At 46.4% G+C, this 18,945-nt stretch overlaps 1 protein-coding gene across 21 annotated transcripts in view; it reads right to left on the reverse strand.

Annotated features, from left to right (window-relative positions):
- LOC144326360 (far upstream element-binding protein 3-like) overlaps nucleotides 1-18,945 on the reverse strand; it is a 359,673-nt gene that overhangs the window by 87,283 nt on the left and 253,445 nt on the right. The window contains exon 15 of one of the 21 annotated variants that reach the window (XM_077922909.1): nucleotides 12,135-12,852. The exons of 19 other annotated variants lie outside the window; for them this stretch is intronic. In XM_077922909.1, the coding sequence (XP_077779035.1) occupies nucleotides 12,585-12,852 (268 nt within the window). In that variant the 3' untranslated portion in view covers nucleotides 12,135-12,584. Of the gene's footprint in view, nucleotides 1-12,134; nucleotides 12,853-18,945 lie in introns of those variants that run through there. One more of the 21 variants, XM_077922912.1, reaches the window with a different exon arrangement.

Genomic DNA, 18,945 nt, shown 5'->3' on the forward strand with positions numbered 1-18,945 from the left:
TACTACTTGTGTGGATGTCTAGGCCATGTGAATAGGGATTACAAACAACCCAATGCCAAAGCAACAGAGCAGCGCAGTGAAAGCTCAACACGTGGAAAAGGCAAAGGCAAAGGCAAAGGTCAAAAGTCCATGACAACACAACACAAGGCTATGGTCTCATGCTTCACTCCAAAGGTCCAGAAGACGTCTAGATCTTTCTTCATTGTCGACTCGGGAGCCACCCAGCACGTCAGCAAAGACAAACACCTGTTCGTGTCCTTTACTCCACAGGAAGGTGCGATTCACCAAGCGGATGACCACACGATCTCCAGTCAAGGCTACAGAACGGTTGTTCTTCACAGCTTGGATGCTTCGATACGCAACATTCTTTTTGTTCCAGATGCTGCACACAACCTGTTGAGCGTCTCACAGCTGACTGAACAGGACACAGACGTTTCCTTCAAGAAGAGGAAGTGCACCATCACCAAGAAAGATGACTTTCTATTGCATGCTGATTATGTTGATCATTTGTTTGTATTGCATTGAAGGGAAGTTCTCTTTCTGCACATAAGTTCTCTTTCTGCACATAGGTTCTCTCTCTGCACATAACTGTGGCCTTATGCTTCTTTTCTCTTGCATTCTGGGAAGTCTCGCTTATAATCTTTTCCCTGCTTCTGCACACACTGTACCAAGACATTCCCTCCTTGCTCAGTTCATCTTAAGTTCATGATGACCTGTTCTCAATGCATAGCTGACCACATCTACGGAACTCGATTATTGTATTCTTTCATGTTATGATCAATCATTAGTAATTGTTTTATGCTATATCAATCTTTAGTTATAATTTAATTAGGAGGTTTCATGCCTGTCTAGTTCCAACCTCGTTTCCCAGCCTTTAATCTATCGATGATTAATGTTCACATGTAATTCCCACCTCTCACATGTAATTCCCGCCTTGTGCTTATGTTAACCAATCAGCAACAAGTTTCTTTGTGTTTGTATCAACCAATCAGCCACAAGCACACCTGTGGCAATGTTTGTAATATTCAATAAAGGAGAGTTCCCAGGGCTTGCCCTGACAGACGCCTCTCATCACACCTACTGCTCGTCTGCCGTGATTTTCATTCCTACATCTGGTGACCCCACGACGTGCTAGATCCCTTGCGCAGCCAGCCAGCCCTCATACTTCACTCGACTGGAAAAGTCTTAGCGCGCTATTTCGTGAGTATGGGAGGGGAATTGACTAAGCTTCAAAAGATACATGCTAAGGAATTATTGCAGCTGGTTAGTCAAAGGGGCGGTGGGTGTGCATATTTCTTTAAAAGAGATTGAACAATTGCTATGTGAGATTGCATGTCAATGTCCCTCCTATCCTGAAATTGGTTCTTTGGAAGTAGAGACTTGGCAAAAGATTGGAAAAACCCTTTTTGCAGAACCAAGGGCTCCGATTCATTGTCTGCTCACTTGGCAGAAATGTGCAGATGCCGTTGCTAAATTAGGACCCCAGGTCCCCCAGGCGTCTCCTTCGGCCCCTGCTCTTCTAGCCGTTGCAGACAATCCCCCACCTTACCCTAAACTTCTGCCTCCTTTGCAACCCTGCCAAACCCTCCCTACGTCTCAGCCCACTCCTTCCCCCCTCCCTCCTTCCACCCCTCCTTCGCTTGCTTCAGCTCCTGCCTGTTTCACAGGAGCTGTCCGCGCTGCACTTTCTCAGGCTAGGCAGAAAGGTCTCCTTTCCTTAGAGGAGGAATCTGAGTGGGCTGGTGAAATGCCATCAGCTTTCCCTATCTCCTGCACAACCCCATCAGCTTTCCCTATTTCCTACACAAACCCAGGCACTGCGCAACAACAGGTGTTGTATGAAACCCTTCCTTATTCTGTAATGAGGGAATTAAGAAGGGCCATTGCTGATTCCGGTTTAAAATCCTCCTATGTAATAGGAATGCTGGAGGGAATAGCAAATGGTTATACAATGCTACCTCAAGACTGGAAGGATCTGATGCGCATGCTATTGTCCCCAGCTCAGTATGTAGTTTTTGAAAGTGAATTTAAACATAACACTTCAGCCCTGTCTGATCCACAGCATACAGCCAATGAACTTTATGGTGCTGGTCCGTTTGATAATATAACAGCCCAGGCGACGCTGACACCTGTACATTTTAGTCGCACCGCGACCTGTGTACAGCACGCCTTTTGAAAAGTCCCTGTCTCAGGGGAACTGCTGAGCTCCTTTGTCAATATTAAGCAACAGCATTCGGAGCCTTACCATCAATTTATAGATAGATTGAAAGAATCAGTTACTAGGCAGATTGATAACACCACGGCTCAGAATGAGTTGATGAAAAAATTGGCTTTTGAGAATGCTAACACAGATTGCAAAAAGGCTTTACAGTCCGTCATCCATCGCGTTAAATATGACCTGGCTGATATGATTAAAGCCTGTGCAGATGTTGGAAGCCAGAGTCATGCGATGTCCTTGCTTGCTGGCGTGATCCAAGCTTCCAATAGGCCTACAGGTAATTGCTTTAACTGCAAGCGCCCTGGCCATTTTGCTAAACAATGCAGAGCCCCTGGCGGGGGGGCCAACAAGGATGGGGCTGCCAACAAGGCTAGACCTTCCAAAAAATGCCCAAAATGCGGTAAAGGCTATCATTGGGCTAATCAATGCAGGAGTCCGGGAAACTCCATTGCGGCCCCGCTCTCGGGCCAGGGCAATTAGAGAGTTTTCCGCCTTTAGTTTCCGCTGCTGAAAAACTTTCTAAAAAAACACCTTCTGAATTCGCCATTGATTTGATCAATCAAGAGACCAAAGACACTGTTTTACCTGGTGAAATTGTGCTCATGCCTTCCCAATTGGCAGGCCCACTACCTCCTAAAGTCGCAGGTTTAATTTTACCCAAATTTTCTGCGGCAAAAGAAGGAATCCAGGTTATTCCAGGAGTTCTGGATCCTGACTATGTGGGCACAATAATGGTTCAATTTTGGAGCCATATGCCCATGCAGTTAAAAAAGGGTGAGTCCTGGGCGCATTTGGTGGTGCTCCCTTCTCACCCTACTGCTTCTATTATGGATAGTAATTTGCAAGAACTCTCTTCTTTTCCCCAAAGCTGTTAGCTGTTATCCAGCGGATAGGTCATCAAAAACTTCTTCGTAAGTATAAAATCAATGGAAAAGTTCTGGAAGGCTTGATTGACACGGGCGCAGACATTTCTGTAATTTCCAGTTGTTGCTGGGACCCCACGTGGCCCCTTGAGTCTGCCTCTGCAGTCTGGGGGGTGGGTGGCCCCCAAAATTCTTCCAAAAGCGTACAGTGGCTGCCTGTTTCTCTGCCTGATAGCTTTGAAACCATTGCATACATCCAGCCCTGTGTGCTGAAAATCCACCTCAATTTGTGGGGACGAGATTTATTGCAACAATTACAAGCTACCATTCAATTTAATGAGTAAGCTTGCGCTTCCCCTCAGCTGGAAATCTACTAGTCCTGTATGGGTTGAGCAATGGCCCATAACGGGAGAAAAGCTGCTCGCTTTAAAACAATTGGTGAATGAGCAATTATTGGCAGACCATATAGAACCTTCCGTTAGCCCCTATAATACCCCTGTTTTTGTCATAAAAAAGAAGAGTGGAAAATGGAGATTTCTCCAAGATCTGAGGAAAATAAACCAAATCCTTGAACCCATGGGGCCTTTGCAGTGTGGTCTGCCTAATCCAAATGTGATTCCACATTCTTATCAATTGGCAATAATAGATTTGCAAGATTGTTTCTTCTCCATTCCCCTACAGGAGAAGGATCATAAATTCTTTGCTTTTACTATTCCTGTGTTAAATAATTGTCAACCCACAGAAAGGTACCAATGGAAGGTCTTACCGCAAGGAATGTTGAATTCCCCTACCATGTGCCAATATTATGTGAATCAAGCCCTTCAGCCCTTCCGTTTGCAGTATCCACACCTCTCAATTTATCATTATATGGATGACGTGCTTTTGAGTGGGCCACACCTCCCTCCCCAATGGAAACATGTTTTGATAAATTGTTTGTCACTTTATGGTTTGAAAATTGCTCCAGAAAAGGTCCAGGAGTCTTCTCCCTTTCATTATTTGGGACACAAAATGATAGCTAGTTATTCTATTCCTATTGTCCCTGAACTTCATGTTCCAAAAACGATGAAATATGTCCAGTTGCAGCAATTGCTGGGCAATATCAACTGGATAAGACCCTATTTTAAAATCCCTCGAAGTTTTACGGCCGCTTTTTTCAGCTTTAAAAGGCCATCACTCTCCTGGTACAAAGATCACCCTGTCCTCTTCTCAACAGCAGACTGTTGCCCAGTTAAAGGAAATTATGCGTCTCCACTGGGTTGATCGAGCAATCCTTAATGTTTTGCCCGATGTGGTCATAATGACAGATACTGTCCAACCCTTTGCGGCCATTGTTCAGTTAGGCCCATCGAAAGTTCATATAATTGAATGGCTGTATTTACATCATACGCCAAAGAACACGGTGACTCCTTTAGTGGATCTCCTTGCTCAGCTCATCAGCAAGGGACGCCGTCGCTGCAAAAGCCTTTTTGGCGTTGATTGCCGCCAAATTATTGTGCCCATGCCCTTAGAACAATGGGAAACTGCTCTCTCCGCTAGTATGGATTTGCAGTGTGCTTTAGCCAATTTTGTTGGCCAAGTGGATTGCCATATCCCAGCTGACCCTCGCCTGCAAATGAGCAAACAAATTTCCCTGTCTTTTTCTTCCATATTATCTCCTGTCCCTTTGGATGCCCTTACTGTCTTTACTGACGGTGCCCCCTCCAGGGGGGTGGTTGCCTGGCAACAAAATGAGGAATGGCACAGCCTTTACACTCTTCCACAAAAGTCTGCCCAGCGTTCTGAGTTAGCAGCGGCTGTCAAAGCTCTGCACCACTTTTCCACACAGCCTTTTAACTTGGTAGTGGACAGTCTTTATGTTGCAAATGTCATAACTCGCCTACAAGGCAGTTATGTAAGTCCTTGATTGGATGACAACTTATTGAGCCTTTTCCTCTCCTTACAATTGCTCCTTTCTAATCGCTCCCACCCTTTATTTGTGGTGCACATTCGTTCTCACCAACCCTTCCCAGGCTTTCTCACTGATGGCAATGCTAAAGCGGATTCCTTGCTTAGAGCTTTGCCTGTTTCTCCTATTGAAAGTCATGCTTTCCATCATCAAAATGCGAAAGCCCTTAGCCGCCAGTTCCAAATTCCGTTGGAAGCGGCACGTGCAATTATCCAGCAATGCCCTCGATGCTCTAATCAGATTGGCCATCCCAGCCCTGGTGTAAATCCCCGCGGGCTGGAAGCCAACCAATTGTGGCAAATGGATGTAACTCATTTTGCCCCTTTTTCACCCTGGAAGTTTTTACACGTTTGCATTGATACATTCTCGGGCTTTATTTGGGCCACCCCTCAACGGGGTGAGCAGGTTAAGCATGTTTGCAACCATCTAGTTCGTACCATGTCAGTCATGGGCAAGCCCCATTCTTTAAAGACTGACAATGCCCCAGCGTACTGTGCAAAAACCTTTGCTCAGTTCTGTGAAACTTGGAATATCCGCCATTTATTTGGCATCCCCTACAATTCTCAAGGCCAGGCGATTGTTGAACGCGCCAATCGCACCTTAAAAACTGCTTTACTTCGACAGGAAAAAAAGGCTGGAGTCCCAGCCTCGCTCTCCGAAAAGGAAGGCTGGTTGGCCAGTGTTCTCTTTACTCTCAACCATTTGAATGTTTCCATACAGGATCATCAATCCTATACTCGCCTGCAGAAACATTTTCAACAAACAGAGATACTCCCAGCCCCACTGGTCCGCTATAAGATATTGCCCTCCAACGAATGGAGTGAACCTGTAAAACTGATCACCTGGGGAAAGGGTTACGCTGCAGTTTCTACTCCACAGGGTGCTCGCTGGGTTCCCGCACGCTGCATCCGCCTATACCATGGTGTGGCGACAGACTCTTCCGGATCCAATACTGCAGTTCGACCGCAAACTACAGATCACCCAGGATACGACGTCCAGGCCCCCCAGGATTCGCAAGCGGGGAAATCGTAATGGACCAGTGACGTGGGGCCAAATAAAATCACTCTCGTTTCAAGCTGAACAACTTCGAAAGGAAAAACAGCTTGAAGCAACCCCTGAGAATTTGCTCCTTTGCATTATTTCCTGCCTTAATATTAATTCCATGATAGTGATCATTCTCAATGTTTTGTTTTTGCCTCTTTCTGCTTCCGCTCCTAATAACGGTGGTTCCTCACCAATAAAAGTGTGGGAATCTTTTGCAAAAACCCTTAATGTTTCTTCCTTTTGTCTCACCCAGCAGGTATCAATCGGTGAAATCCTTGGCTCTTGCCTTATCCCTGTTTGCCATGATCCTTTTGACATACAAAATGATACCTGGTTTTTCTCATCCCTACCCCAAAATGATTCTCTCCGCACCCTTGGTTATTCCGGTTACTATGTCTGGGGTACCCAAGTGCACCGACGCCCACCTTTGGCCATTGATCTATCAACCCCGTACGTGGCTTCTTTTAATGTTACTTGTGCCCGTATGGTGAATTGCACAAAACCCAACTGTGTAAAAATGGGCAAGGATAATTTTAATTGCTCTGATTATGTAAATATTTCTTATGTATATAAATACACAGAGCTGCCTGAAGGCTGGTTCTGGTCGTGTCCAGGCTATACATTTAATTACATTCCTGCAAACATTAGCCATGGCACACCTTGCTGTCTAAGCCGCTTGTCTATCATATTACCCAAAAAACATCATTTGTCCCGTTCTAGATATCGCCGCTCTGTTGAATTAACTAACGATTGTGACGATTCAATTTCTCTTCCTAGTAGGTCTGAATATATCTCTTTAGCTGTTTCTCTCCTAGGAGTTCCTGGATTGGCTGTACGCAATAGTAGGAACATTAGCTCTTTAGCTTGTTCTGCAGCAAAAGCCCTGAATTTTACTTCTCAAGTGCTTCATCTTCTGAATAAAGAGCAAAGTGAACTCCAGCATGGTCTCCTGCAGAACCGCGCTGCTATCAATTATCTATTGATGCTTCATCATTATGGCTGTGAACAAGTGGCCGAGATGTGTTGTTTTAATATCACAGATAATTCTAAAGCCATTCAAAGCCAGATTTCTCATTTGCAAAATCTTACACACCACATTAAACAAGATGTTGGATTTTCTGGCCTCTGGGATTCTTTCACCCAGTGGCTTAGCGCTTGGTTGCCAAACTTTACTTGACTTCATAGTCTTTTTCAATATGCCATTGTCATTGTATGTATATTAATTTTGTTCTGTTGCTTCCTCCAATGCATTCCTGGCCTCATAAGTCTTTTCTCTCGGCTTCTCTCTCCCCCTCAGCCACCCAATAAACTACTTGCTGCCTACTTTGCGAAATGGCAACACCAACAGTAAACTTTTGGGGAGATGTGGGCAGACTTATTTTGGGCATGCGCTGGCAGACCACATATCCCGAAATATTTTTGTCCCATCGACCCTGGCAGACTTATTTTGGGCATTCGCTGGCACACCACCAATCCCGAAGTATTTTTGCCTTTATTTACCCAGGACACCTCACAAACAAGAAAAGAAAGGGGGAGATGAAGGGAAGTTCTCTTTCTGCACATAAGTTCTCTTTCTGCACATAAGTTCTCTCTCTGCACATAACTGTGGCCTTATGGGAAGTATTGCTTCTTTTCTCTTGCATTCTGGGAAGTCTCGCTTATAATATTTTCCGTGCTTCTGCACACACTGTACCAAGACATTCCCTCCTTGCTCAGTTCATCTTAAGTTCATGATGACCTGTTCTCAATGCATAGCTGACCACATCTACGGAACTCGATTATTGTATTCTTTCATGTTATGATCAATCATTAGTAATTGTTTTATGCTATATCAATCTTTAGTTATAATTTAATTAGGAGGTTTCATGCCTGTCTAGTTCCAACCTCGTTTCCCAGCCTTTAATCTATCGATGATTAATGTTCACATGTAATTCCCACCTCTCACATGTAATTCCCGCCTTGTGCTTATGTTAACCAATCAGCAACAAGTTTCTTTGTGTTTGTATCAACCAATCAGCCACAAGCACACCTGTGGCAATGTTTGTAATATTCAATAAAGGAGAGTTCCCAGGGCTTGCCCTGACAGACGCCTCTCATCACACCTACTGCTCGTCTGCCGTGATTTTCATTCCTACATTGCATTATGATGATTCTGTTGATGTTGTGCAAGATACTAGCAAGGTTTTGCATGCAGGATGTATTCATGATTATCACAGGAAACTTGGTCACTTAAACTTCGAGGCAGTTTCCAAAATGCCTGCCTTAATTGAAGGTATGACTATTAAACCCTGCAGGTACCACATAAAGTGTAAGGCATGCGCAGCAAACAAGGTTAAAATGGCTGCAAAAGGTAAGGTATCTAGTAGACAAGCTACAGAACCATATCAGGTAGTGCATGCTGATCTCGTTAGTCCTCTAGCACCCTCTTTGGGTGGAGCCAGGTACTTCATGGTCCTCATTGATTCATTTTCCAGGTATGAACACATTTTCCATGTGTTCAATCTCCAGCAGAAATCAGAAGCTTTTCCTAGGTTCAAGGAATTCTGTGCTTGGTTGCAAAATGTGCATGATAAACAGCTGAAATGTTTATTTACAGATCGAGGGGGAGAATTCACTTCTCAGCAGTTTGAAGCTTTTCTGACTGAGAAAGGAATTCAACATGATTTGTCAAGTCCACGGTCTCCTTGGATGAATGGACTTTGTGAAAGAGCAAGCCAAACTTTGCTTCGAGGCTTGAAAACCTTGCTGCATGATGCCAATCTTCCAGAGAGTTATTGGGTAGAAGCGCTCAGCTGTTTTGTTTATACTTACAATCGCAGATTATCATCACTGATTGGTTGTACCCCCTATGAAAAGATGTTTGGCAAGAAACCATACATCAAGCACATGAGAATTTTTGGTTCTGACATGTGGGTTCACACACCACAAAGCTCCAAGTTAGGCAAACATGGTTTGCATGATATCTTTCTAGGATATCAGAAAGGTTCTTACAGAGTAATGATGACTGACACTAATACAATTAGGCTCACTAGAAGTGTTGAGTACAATGCCAAGTGGGGGGGGGAGAATGTGGGAATTTTCCAATGTTATCCTGATGACAGTGAAGAGCCTGAGGATAAACAGCAGCAAAACCCCACACCCACTGATGAAGGTTCTGATTCTGAATCTGAAACTGAATCAGATGATTCAGAGGATTTCAAGAGTGCTAAGGCCTCTCTGCGACACACTGAAGGCTCTGATCGAGAACTGGAGGAACCACTGTTCACTGCAGGCCCCTTTTCTCCTAAGAAAGAAGAGGGGAGCGCTGAAGACTTACATCTAATTTTCAGGTCTGAAAGAGCCACAAAAGATAGACCTCCAAAGAGATTTGCTGATGAATTTGCTAAAGCAGCCAAAGCTGTAACTGCTGTTAATAGCTCCAAGAAGGTATTTAAACCTTCAAGCTTCCAAGGGATCCAGGCTTTGGACTCAAAGAATGCTGAGCCATGGTTAACTGCCATGAAGGCTGAGTGTCAGGGATCTGTTGGCTGAGAAGGGGGGAGAGATCGGAATGTACAGGGAGCCGCCTCCTTTAATGAGCAGCTGCACTTCGTCAGAGAGAGAAGAGGAGGAGGGGCTGTCAGGAAACACGGAAACAGAGAGAAAGGAACAGCCTTCAATGCTTCAGTCTTTACGTAGGGAGAGGAGGAAAGGGGGGGGGGGCTCAGGAAGTTTCTATGCTGGAAAGGGAAGAGGCAGGAGCCACTTCCGGCAACTGATAGTGACTGAGGAAGACATGCTTTTAAGAGCTCTGGATTGTACATAGTTTTTGGACTTAATAAATCTTGTAAAGCTGGCTGGAGTCCCGAGTTGTTATCTCGGCTAGCACCCACATATCATCCTGACAGTTTGCCAGAAGTCCATTGCCGGGAGCTAGCAAGGAGGGAGAGACAACCAGTGATGGAGGAGGGGACGAGGAAAGAATTTGCTGCTTTGAAACAACGACACCTAGAACTGGAACAACATGCACAGGAATTGCGAATTAGGCTGGAGGAACGCAGGTCGCAAGATCAGGAATTGAGGGGTGCCCCGCTGGGAAGGAAAATGCCTTCATTGGTCGGTAGGTTCGATGGGGACCCCCAGGAATATTTGAGCTTTAAGAATGAAATGAAATATGCCCTGGATCTCCAGAGGAGTGAATTTGCCAACGATCAGCAGAGGGTGGCTTTTGTAATCAGTCATTTGGCAGGGTCAGCGAGGGAATGGGTGCGGCTCCTAATTGCCACCGATAATGATGCACTCCAGGATCTGGGGAAGTTTTATGAGGTGATGGATGCCGATGTTGGGATATGAGTACTATGCAGCTGCGAACAAGCAGTTCGATGTTTACATCACATGATGGGTCTAACCGTGGGACAGGATGTTCCAGGCAATTCTCAGGGATTTGTTCTCTGTGTAATATGAGACCTTCCTGTTGCTTGTGTCGAGGAAGTCTAACGCAGTTGCTCGGAGGAGACTGAGTGAGCAGGCATGCTTTTTGTACAGTGTACAGTCAGAAATAAAGTAGAGATTAAAAAGACTTTCTGACTGATTTCTTTCTCCTGCTGCTATACAAGGGGGAAGGGGGTGTGCACCTTTCACCAGGGAGGTGTCGCCTATCAAGATCTCCCTGGTCTGCCGGGATGCCAGCCAGGGTGGGTCACCGGCAAACAGGCCCCGACATGCCTGGGAAGATGAGCCAGCCTTCTCGAGGGGGCCAGTTTCCAACAAGTGGATAAATGAGCCAGCCGTCCCGACGGGGCCAGTTTCCAACAGCCATGTTTACAAATGAGAGCCAAATTGATATGACTCAGCAGCAATTACTGGCCTTGAGGCAAGGGAGTCTGACTGTCCGCAGTTACTGGTCTCAAATTGCAATGCTTGTCCACAAGCTGGGCTGGGACTTGAGCTCTGAACCAGTGCAGGCTCTTTTTAAGGCAGGGCTAAATTCAGACGTGAAGGATGAGCTTTCAAGGGGCCCCCGGCCCAAGGACATGGACACGTTAACTAAGGCTGCCTTAGCTGTGGGGGTGCGGCAGGAGATCCGTTTGCTGGAGAGGAGGGAGAACAGAGGGGAGCGTTTCCATGGCAACCGCATTCCTGAGATACCAGCAGGGGTTTCTCAAGGTCAGAGTCAGCCAGAGCCCATGGAAATCAACTCAGCCCGCATGCGGGAGCATTCAAAAGTTCAGCAACAGGAGAAAAAGGAGGAAAAGGACTGGAAAGCTGCTAAGAAGCGTTTTCTGTGCCAAAGACCAGGCCACTTTGCCAGAGTGTGTCCGGAACGTCGTAACTGGCAAGGGATGGTGGGGGCCACGCCACAGGGGGGAGAGGAAGTGCCCCAGGTGCAGGGAAACTGAAAGGCCTGGCTGGTGGGAAACCGGGGCAACAGCCAGGCAGGACCAGCAGCAGCGAAGAGCCCCGACCAGGCCACCCCAAAGTAGGCATAGTGGTCAGGGTGCTGCTGGAGCTCCCCAATGGCCACACAATGGAGGTCCACGCCCTAGTTGATTCGGGGGCCAGTGCAAACTTTTTCAGCAGGGACTTTGCTGCACAGCACCAGCTGCACCTACTGCCGCTCGATTTTCCTTTGCAAGTTACCACGATTGATGGTAGGGAACTATTGGGGGGAGGTCACACATCAGACTCCTCCCATGAGAATGCGGATCTCCATGCACTCCGAGACCATCGCCTTTCACATGGCCACCTTGGCAGGGCCACCCATTATTTTAGGAATGAGTTGGTTGGCCTTGCATGACCCAGTGGTGTCATGGCACCAGTGGTCCCTGTCTTTCGGGTCGACCCACTGCCTAGAGCACTGCCTGGGAGGAGGGGAACCCCGGGAAAGAAAGGCTCAGGTGGCAACAATGTGTCTGGGGGAGAAGGCAAGATCCTTCCACAATACAGGGACTTGGAGGAGGTGTTCAGTGAGAGAGAGGCCGATGCGTTATCACCTCACCAGCCATACGACTGCCAGATCAACTTGGTCCCGGGGGCCAAGTTACCGGCTGGTAAGCTGTACTCAATGTCCGACCAAGAGATACAGGATTTGAAGGAGTTTATTGACAAGAACCTGAAAAGGGGGTTCATCAGGGAGTCCAAGGCGGTGGGTAGCTGTCCTGTGTTCTTTGTGGACAAGAGAGGGACGAAAGAACGGAGGCTGGTGGTGGACTTTAGAATTTTGAATTACTTGACGGAACCCCTGGCCTTTCCCATGCCGAGAATCGACGGCGTTTTGGAGAGAGTGCGGAAGGGGATTTTTTTTACAAAACTGGACCTCACCAGGGTGCGCGAGGGAGACGAATGGAAAACCACTGTGTTTACCCCCCTTGGGGCATTTGAATATCTCGTTATGCCCTTCGGTTTACAAAGTGCTTCCAGGCGTTCATGCACCACGCTACTGTACCATAACTGCGTTTGTTTTTTGGATGACATTTTGATATACTCCGAAAACGAAAAGCAGCATGTGGAGGACGTGCGTCAGGTTCTGGGGAAGCTAAAGGAGCATCACTTGTGGGTGAAGCTGGAAAAATGCCAGTTCCACACGAGGGAGGTCGAGTTCCTGGGTTACCGGCTGTCGAATAAGGGTCTGGCAATGGATCCGGAGAAGGTGAAGGCCATGGTAGAATGGAAGAGCCCCAAGACAAGGAAGGATGTTCAGCGGTTCCTGGACTTCAGCAACTTCTACAGGAAGTTTATCAAGAACTTTCCGTGTTTGACGGTGCCCATAACGGATTGCATCAGTAGGAAGAAGTTTCTGTGGACTGAAGAGGCACAAAAGGGATTTGAGAAACTGAAGAAAGTTTTTGCATCGGAGAAGCAGTTATTGCACGTCAACCCTGAAAAGCCGCTGCGAGTGGAGACAGATGCGTCAGACCGGGCCATCGGAGCGGTCCTGATGCAGCAAGATGGGAGGGGAGATTGGAGACCGTGCGCCTTTTTCTCCCGGAAGCTGAAAAAGTCGGAGCTAAACTACAGTATTTATAACAAGGAGTTGCTGGTGATTTTTGCAGCTTTTAAACAGTGGAGGCACTTCCTGATTGGAGCGAAACATCAGACACAGGTGTGCATGGATCATAAGAACCTGGAGTACTGGCGGACCGCACGTGTGTTGTGCCAAAGGCAGATACGTTGGGCGGAGTTTTTTGCCAACTTCAACTTTAGGATTCAGTACATCCCAGGAGAGCAGAACGTGAGGGCGGATGTGCTATCACATAAACCGGAGTACTGGGCAGAAGAGGGACCTCCTGTAGCCAGGCTCATGTTCCCGGAGGACAGGTGGACTTGTGGGGGGGCAGTGGTAGAGGAAAATGAACTGGTGCAACTGATGAGAGACGATGCTTTTGCTCAGCGGAAGATGAGCGAACTCAAGGAGGGTGGGGGAGCTGAGGGAGGCTTCAAGGAGAAAGGGGCGCTGTTGTTTTATGGGGGGCACTGTATGTGCTGGGTGAATCCCGAAGGGCCAAAATTCTCAAGCAGCTCCACGACAACCCCACTGCGGGGCATTTTGGGCAACACAAGACCATGCTGTTGGTTACAAGGGACTTTTGGTGGCCCAAAGTGAGGGAGGACGTGTGGGAATATGTGAGAGGTCGTGACACATGTCAAAGGGCTAAGGGGGAGAGGGCTGCTCTGGCAGGATTACTAGAACCTTTGCCCACACCAGGGAAGCCATGGGAAGTGGTGTCCATAGATTTTATAACGGACCTACACACGTCCAGAGGTAAAACAGCAGTCATGGTGGTGGTGGTTCCTTCAAGGGTAATTTCTGACCAGGGGCGCAGTTCACCTCACGATTTTGGCGCAAGCTCATGGGTTTGCTGCAGGTAGAGGTGAGCTTCACGACAGCAAGGCACCCCGAAACCAATGGGCAAGCAGAGAGAGCAAATGCCATTTTGCAGCAGTATTTGTGATGTTATGTCAAGTCAGAGACAGAATGACTGGGTGGAGAAATTAGCACTAGCAGAATTTGCGTACAACAACGCTGAACACGTGTCCACAGGGATGAGTCCTTTCCTTGCCAATTACGGGTGTCACCCCAGGGCCTTTCCGGGGTGGGGGGAGGAGTTGTGGAGTGTGCCAGCCGCCGAACAGTTTGCGGAAGAGATGGCGGCCATTCATGAACAGCTCCAGTTGAACCTGGAGAGGGCCAAGGAGGTGTACAAGAAGGAAGCAGACAGGCATCGAAGACCAGGGGAGGTCATCCGGGTGGGGGATAGGGTGTGGTTGTCCACACAGGGCCTGCCCTGAAGGGGTGGGTGCAAAAAGCTCAAGCCTAGGAGGGTGGGGCCCTTTGAGGTCATCCAACAGGTCAATCCCGTGGCGTTTAAGTTGAAGCTGCTGGACAATATGAGGATCCATCCTGTCTTCCACAGGTCGCTGTTGTCGCCCTACAGGGAGGGGAGCAGCCATCCAGGGAGGGGGCAAGGGGTGACTACAACACCAGACATAGCGGAGAGGGAGAAATGCAACGAGGTGACAGAGATACTGGACTCTTGGTGGTGCAGGCAGCAACTAGAGTATCTAGTGGCCTGGGAGGGGCCACCTAGCTCAGAAAACACGTGGGTGCCGGAGAGTTGTATCACTGAGGAGTTTCTGGTGGAGGTTCCACGCCTTATTTCCCGACAAGCCAAAACCCCCGGGTAGGTTCTTTAGGGAGATTTTTGGGCCGACGGAGGACGAGGAGGACTTCGAAGGGGTCACACCATCTGAGGGTGACGAGTGGGCACCGGGGGGGGGAGGGTCGATGGGAACTACACTGCAGAAGACCACCCCGAGGATCACCTCGAAACAACGGGGTTGGGGGAGGGCTGGAAGGATGGTTTTGTGGACACAGAAGATGATGACGACATCTTTCTAGGATTCTCTCCCTCGCCTCGCGATATCAGTGAGGAAGAGGTAGCCGTCTGTCCTGAGGATGGGAAGGGGGGTTTTGAGGAGTGGGTGGATGTCAGGGATCTGTTGGCTGAGAAGGGGGGAGAGATCGGAATGTACAGGGAGCCGCCTCCTTTAATGAGCAGCTGCACTTCGTCAGAGAGAAAAGAGGAGGAGGGGCTGTCAGGAAACACGGAAACAGAGAGAAAGGAACAGCCTCCAATGCTTCGGTCTTTACGTAGAGAGAGAAGGAAAAGGGGGGGGGGGGCTCAGGAAGTTTCTATGCTGGAAAGGGAAGAGGCAGGAGCCACTTCCGGCAACTGATAGTGACTGAGGAAGACATGCTTTTAAGAACTCTGGATTGTACATAGTTTTTGGACTTAATAAATCTTGTAAAGCTGGCTGGAGTCCCGAGTTGTTATCTCGGCTAGCACCCACATATCATCCTGACACTGAGCTTGATTCCTTAGAGAGGAACAAAACATGGGAGCTAGTTCCAACAGTTCCAGGGATGAAACTGCTTGACAGCAAATGGGTATTCAAAGCAAAGACAGATCAAAATGGCAAGGTAGTCAGACACAAAGCCAGATTGGTAGCCAGAGGTTTTTCACAGGTACCAGGAGAAGACTATCACGAGACCTACTCACCCACCATGAGATATGAGAGCATTAGGCTTATGCTCAAACTTGCTGCAGAAGAGAATCTACACGTTTCTCATCACAATGTGAATACAGCATTTTTGTACGGAACCTTAGGTGAATCACTTTATATGCTTCCACCTGATGGCGTACAGGTAAAACAGGGCTTTGTTTGCTCTCTGAAGAAGTCCCTATATGGTCTCAAACAAAGTGCACAATGCTGGCACTCTAAACTCACTGAAGTGTTGTTTTCTCTAGGTTTTCAGCTAGGTAAAGCTGATCCATATGTATTTGTCAAAGAGGAAGGGCAAAAGAAGCTGTATTGCTTATTTTATGTTGATGATTTTTTTTCTTTTGGAAGGATGTCAAAATGTACAATAGCGCCCTAGCTCAACTGAAAGAGCACTTTGACATGTAAGATCTTGGTGAGGTAACCAACTACCTATCTCTGGAAAGAGAGAGAGAGACCAAGATGGTAATATTCTTGTACACCAATCACAGAAAATTGCTGATCTGTTAACCAAACTAAACCTGATGGATGCTAACCCTGTAGACACACCAATTACAACAGGTTATCAGGTAGATGATACCGAAGAAGCATTTTCTGACACTACACTGTACAGAAGTGCACTAGGCAAACTAAACTTCATTGCCAGATGTTCAAGACCTGATATTGCAGTTAGCACAAACTTGCTAAGCAGACAAGTCAACAATCCTACTGTTAAGGATTGGAAAGCTCTGAAACGCATAGCACGCTATTTGAAAGGCACTATGCACTACAGACTGAGATTTAACAATCAGAAGTCTGGTGGTCTTGAGATATTTACTGATGCGAGTTTTGGAAGTGACACTACAGACAGGAAAAGCACGTCTGGAGTTTGCTACATGTACAACCAGGGTCTATTTGATTGGTCGTGCAAGAAGCAAACAACAGTAAGCTTGAGTTCTTGTGAAGCCGAACTGAATGTTTGGCTTTGCTGACTTCTGAAGGTTGTAAGCAAAGCACAAAGCACTTGCAAGTGAAGCTGCAACATGCTAGAGAATGTGTTCAGAAAGGATTCGTAACGGTGTCCTACATGCCAAGTAATGAAATTCCTGCTGATTTATTATCAAAGGTTGTTCCGAAGGATCAACACTGTACCTATGTACAGAAATTGGGTTTGTACTGAGATTGTACTGACACACTGCCCAGTGGTGTTCACAGAAAGGGGGAGGATGTTAGTTTCTGTTTGTGCCACTGTGCAGTGCTCTGGAGTCACAAGACTCTGTTTACATTCCACACATTCCATACTGTTGGAAGTCTCACGGGAGACAGGAGACGGATGTGACAAACTGGTTTCATGTTCCTTTGTTGTTCAGTTGCTCTCTGCTTTCACAGAGAGAGGATGTATTTTTCTGTCTGCGTAGCTAGATAATAAAACTCCTAGGAATGTAGCCCAAACCTCTTGTCTCTTCCCTGTGCTGGAAACTCTGCTGAATGGGGGATGTGCCTGGAGCCTTATCAGAGGCTCAGGTCGTCAATCATGTCGGAGGCAATTCCGAAGGACTCGGCCGGAGGAAGATGAAGTTTATCAGCTCGGTCGAATGGAGATCCCGACAATATAGGGCACTCCTTATCACATGGTTTGTAAAACCTCTGTGCACTTTCACTTTACCATACCAGAGGTAGGAGTGCCACCCATATCTGTTATTGTATCCCTCCAAATCTAACAGGTCTGAGTTTTCCAGGGTTATCCAATCCTTTATCCAACATAAGCAGGCTGCTTCGTAATAAAGTTTTAAATCAGGTACCAAGAACTCTTTCCTTTCTGTCCATCAGTATTTTAAATTTAATCCTTGGTTTTCTCCCTTGCCATATGAAGTGCGAGAGAACCTTCTGCCATTCTCTAAATTGTCCTAAGCCTCTGATTATCGGAATCGTTTGAAATAAAAATAGCATCCTTGGTAATATGTTCATTTTGATCGCTGACGTTCTTCCACTTATTGACAACTTTAATCTATCCCATATTTCCAAGTCTCTTTTAATCTCTTTCCACACTGGTTGGTAATTGCCATTAAACAAATTTATATTCTTTGCTGTCATCTAATTTCCCAAGTATTTTACTTTCTTAACCACCTTAATTTCATTTTCTTGTTCCAGCCTTTCAATCTCATTATTTTCCATATTCTTGACCACCATTTTCGTCTTTGTCTTGTTCAGTTTAAATCCTGCCAGTTGTCCAAATTTGTCCATTTCTTCCAATGCTTTTTTGACACTTTTCTTCTAAGGTTTATACTAAGTCATCTGCATAGGCCTTAAGTTTAAATTCTTTAACACCTATTTTAACTCCTTTTACCTATGATGTTTCTCTCAAACTATTTACTAATACCTCTAATACCATTATAAACAATAGCGGAGACAGTCTGGTACCCTTTGTGATGTCGAATGATTTTGTCAAACCGTTATTCACTATTAGTTTCGCTCTCTGTTCTGAATAAATTGCCTCAATTCCTCTCAGGAAAGAGCCACAAAACCCCCATCATCCCCATACTTTTCTTCATAAATAACCAAGATATATTACACTGGGCAACAAGTTTTTACTTTTTGAATGTTGTCTAGATTTCTACAATTGATTTAGGTTATTTTTGCACTGCTGAATCAGGAAATGGCATCCGTTTCTCTCCATCAGGTCAGGTTTTTGTGCTATGTTGTTTTGAAAAAAATCAGATCTTGTGACAAAATCGATTACATTTTTGTGGCATTATCAGCTGATTTTTGTCAACACACATCATCCTAAATATGTTTTTAAGAGAAAAAAATGTTTTTCCAACAACATATATTGATTACCTGATAGAAACATCGATTTCTGTAAACTGAATGGTGGGCATTGATAAAGGTAAGTACACGTAAATTGCATGTTGCTTCACCATTTTTCAAACTTCAGGGCTTGAACTTCCGTTTCTTGGAACTCCTGGAATGCTCAGCGGCAGGGAGGTCTCTCTTCAGAGTCCAACAGTGGTCAGCCATCATGACTGCGTCCCAGCGACCCTGAGACATGGTCTCCATCTCTTTCATGTCCTGATGGAATCTCTCCCCCTGCTCGTCACTCATTGAACCCAGGTTCTCAGGAAACCAGTCCATATGTGAAAATAGGTAGTGCATCTTGACGCTCATGTTGCAGCCCAGGTTTCTGAAAGCAGTCAGCATGTTGTTGACAAGTTCTGCGTAGTTTCTGGCCTTATTGTTGCCAATAAAGTTCTTCACTACCAGAACAAATGACTTCCACGCTTCCAGTTCCACTTCGTTCATTGAGTTTCCGAACTCTGGATCTCTGATGAGCTGACGGATCTGAGGACCGTCAAAGA

The sequence above is a fragment of the Podarcis muralis genome, chromosome W, assembly GCF_964188315.1.
Source record: "Podarcis muralis chromosome W, rPodMur119.hap1.1, whole genome shotgun sequence".
NCBI lineage: Eukaryota > Metazoa > Chordata > Lepidosauria > Squamata > Lacertidae > Podarcis > Podarcis muralis.